This window comes from Scatophagus argus, chromosome 3 (genome assembly GCF_020382885.2).
Source record: "Scatophagus argus isolate fScaArg1 chromosome 3, fScaArg1.pri, whole genome shotgun sequence".
NCBI lineage: Eukaryota > Metazoa > Chordata > Actinopteri > Scatophagidae > Scatophagus > Scatophagus argus.
The window spans coordinates 21,319,899-21,322,932 of NC_058495.1; the positions used below are offsets into that span (position 1 = coordinate 21,319,899).

Below are 3,034 nucleotides of genomic sequence, written 5' to 3' on the forward strand. Positions count from 1 at the left end.
AATGAGTGTAATTTCAGCATCCATAGTGCTAATTCAGATCGTTGTCCACCTTAAACAACAATCTCTTACAAAAAGATTGTTGTCTTATGCAGTAATTTGATAAGGTTGAGCACATGATTTCCCAACACAAGCACAACTGTGTCTATTTTCCAATAGGAAGACTTAATATTAGATTGCGTGTGACAACTGGTTGTGTTCTATGAACATGCGGTGTACATCATCCTTATCCTTTTTGGCGTCACATCCAGGAGCGAAGCCACTAAATGACTTAAGAGCAATCAATCTAACTCCAATCAATCAGTCAATTATGGAATCAAGTCTGTAATGGGGATGAGTGGCATCCTGGGGAACTCTATAAAACTAACTGCTCTACAAAAGCTTTCAGAGAGCTGTTAGAGATGTTAGGTACGCAGAATTAACAGTTTTCACATTTTCCTGATAAACATAATTCGTATTGTTATCATATGATATATGTGATATAGGAAAAGAGGAGAACACTCAGAGTATAACCATTGTGATCAAAAAGTGACATAATGAGGGGAAATCGTGAAATGGAGCTGCCAGAGGACTTCTGGATACCCATCTCTCTGGACACCAATAACATCACGTCACTCAGTCCCTTCCTGGTTCCTCAGGACCACTTGGGCAACTCCAGCATTTTCTATGCCATGGCAGCATTTATGTTCTTTTTATTCGTTGTTGGCACTGCCATTAACGCCCTCACGGTTGCATGCACCATCCAGTACAAGAAGCTTCGTTCCCACCTCAACTACATCCTGGTGAACTTGGCTGTGGCAAACCTTCTCGTGTCCTGTGTGGGCTCCTCTACTGCCTGCTGCTCCTTTGCATTCAGATATTTTGTCTTTGGACCTCTGGCATGCAAGATTGAAGGCTTTGTGGCCACACTTGGTGGTAAGACAAACTTTTGGACACACGTATAAGATTGTGATGACAGTTGATTTTTAATGAACTAATCAAAAAAACATCTTTTTTATATCATTCCAGGCATGGTTAGCCTGTGGTCTCTAGCTGTGGTAGCTTTTGAGAGATGGCTGGTCATCTGCAAGCCACTTGGTAACTTTATTTTCAAGCCCGACCACGCTTTAGCTTGCTGTGCATTCACCTGGGTGATTGCATTGATTGCCTCAATTCCTCCACTCGTAGGATGGAGCAGGTAAGCAAAAAACCAAACCCCAAAACAACCTACACTCTGCATATCATCTCAAAACTGAGGAGCTGGGACGTACACTTAATGCTCTTGTGATCTCCAGGTACATCCCAGAAGGCCTGCAGTGCTCCTGTGGTCCAGACTGGTACACCACAGACAACAAATACAACAATGAATCTTATGTTATGTTCCTTTTTGGCTTCTGCTTTGCTGTTCCCCTCATCACCATTATCTTCTGCTACACCCAGCTCCTCGTTACCTTGAAAATGGTGAGGCAAAAAAAAAAATCACCAAAAACACACCAGACAACATGTAGCTTAAATTCAGTGTGATTTGCTGAAAAGGGGGTTTGAAAAGACAGAACTTTTACATTTGACAGTATAAAAGTCTTTTCAAGGTTGGCTAACGTTTAAGCAACATTTACTGATTTTCAGAGTCAATGTGTGTCAGTGTACTGACTCTTGATCTCCTCCTCAACAGGCAGCAAAGGCCCAGGCTGAGTCTGCCTCCACCCAGAAAGCAGAGAGGGAGGTGACCAGGATGGTGGTCGTCATGGTGCTGGGCTTCCTGGTGTGCTGGTTGCCTTACGCCTCTTTTGCTCTTTGGGTTGTGAATAACCGTGGGCAACCATTCGACCTGAGAATGGCGACCATACCCTCCTGCTTCTCGAAGGCCTCCACAGTGTACAACCCTGTTATCTACATTCTCCTCAACAAACAGGTTGGTCTGTTCACTCTGATTCAGAAAGCTACAAGGCAGGACACGGCTCTGTAAAATGTTGTGATGCACAGCTAATTTGAAAAGGCGTGCACCATTTAATTTTTTTGAAATTGAAAATGAAATGAAACGAAAATGTGCCAACATGGTCTCCGTGCACCACATATGGTTTCTTTAAGTTCTATCAAAGTTCTATTTGACTTTTATAATCTTAAAGTTTCCTCCTTTTACATTTATTAGACCATACAGTCATTTGGAAAAAAGACGACTTGATGTGTAAATGCCATATTTTTTGCTGCTCTGTTGCTGAGATGTTTGATCGCTCAGCTTGATAGCAAGCAGCTTCAACAAACTATTTTTTTCCACCCTCCCTTTCAGTTCCGCTCATGCATGATGAAGATGCTGGGGATGGGCGACGGTGAGGAGGAGTCCTCAACCACACAGTCGGTGACTGAAGTATCCAAAGTCGGCCCTGCTTAGACTGAACATGAACCCTGGTGACCTCCCTGTCAGCAATGACAGTGAATTGTAAATACCAATAAATTTAAGTGTGTTTCTCATGTGAAGAAAATATATTTACATTGTTGCAACCAAAGTCTGAAATCATAAATAATCTGCAAAGTGAAAAATAAAAAAAAACATAAACACGTATAAGGTGTCTGTATGTCACTGATGCTGGGTATTGTGTAACATGCTGTTGAAGCTAGGTCAAATAGATACAGAAAGAAAGATACACAAAGTAAAAACACAGGACAATATTTACACCCTTTATTTAAAGAAATTATTTATCAAAACACATGATACATCCACACAATATTTACAGAATTTCTCATTTTTTTAAATAGTAACCAGTAAAAAAAAATGACTGTATTGCACTAGGATGGGAGATTATTGCACAGTGATTTACTGAGATTCTGGTTGTTGTGAGGTGCATGGAGTGTGCCGGGAGCAGTGCTGGTTGTACAGTTTCACAGCAGCAGGGAGGAAGGACATCCTGTAAAGCTCCTTCACACACTCGGGGTGAAGCAGCCTGCAACTGAAGGAGATGCCCAGTGCCTCATGCAGTGTCATGCAGGGGGTGGGAGTCGTTCTCCATCAGAGGGAAAATCTTGCCTATCATCCTTCTTTCCCACCATCTGCACTGGGTCA

At 42.2% G+C, this 3,034-nt stretch overlaps 1 protein-coding gene across 1 annotated transcript; it reads left to right on the forward strand.

Moving 5' to 3' along the window:
• The first annotated feature begins 525 nt into the window (after positions 1-525).
• Positions 526-2,453, forward strand: LOC124056840 (blue-sensitive opsin-like). The gene is made up of 5 exons (XM_046384691.1): positions 526-912; positions 1,006-1,174; positions 1,272-1,437; positions 1,649-1,888; positions 2,264-2,453. Exons 1-5 carry the CDS (start codon positions 534-536, stop codon positions 2,363-2,365), a joined length of 1,056 nt encoding a protein of 351 aa, XP_046240647.1. The 5' UTR covers positions 526-533; the 3' UTR covers positions 2,366-2,453.
• The last annotated feature ends 581 nt before the right edge of the window (positions 2,454-3,034 follow it).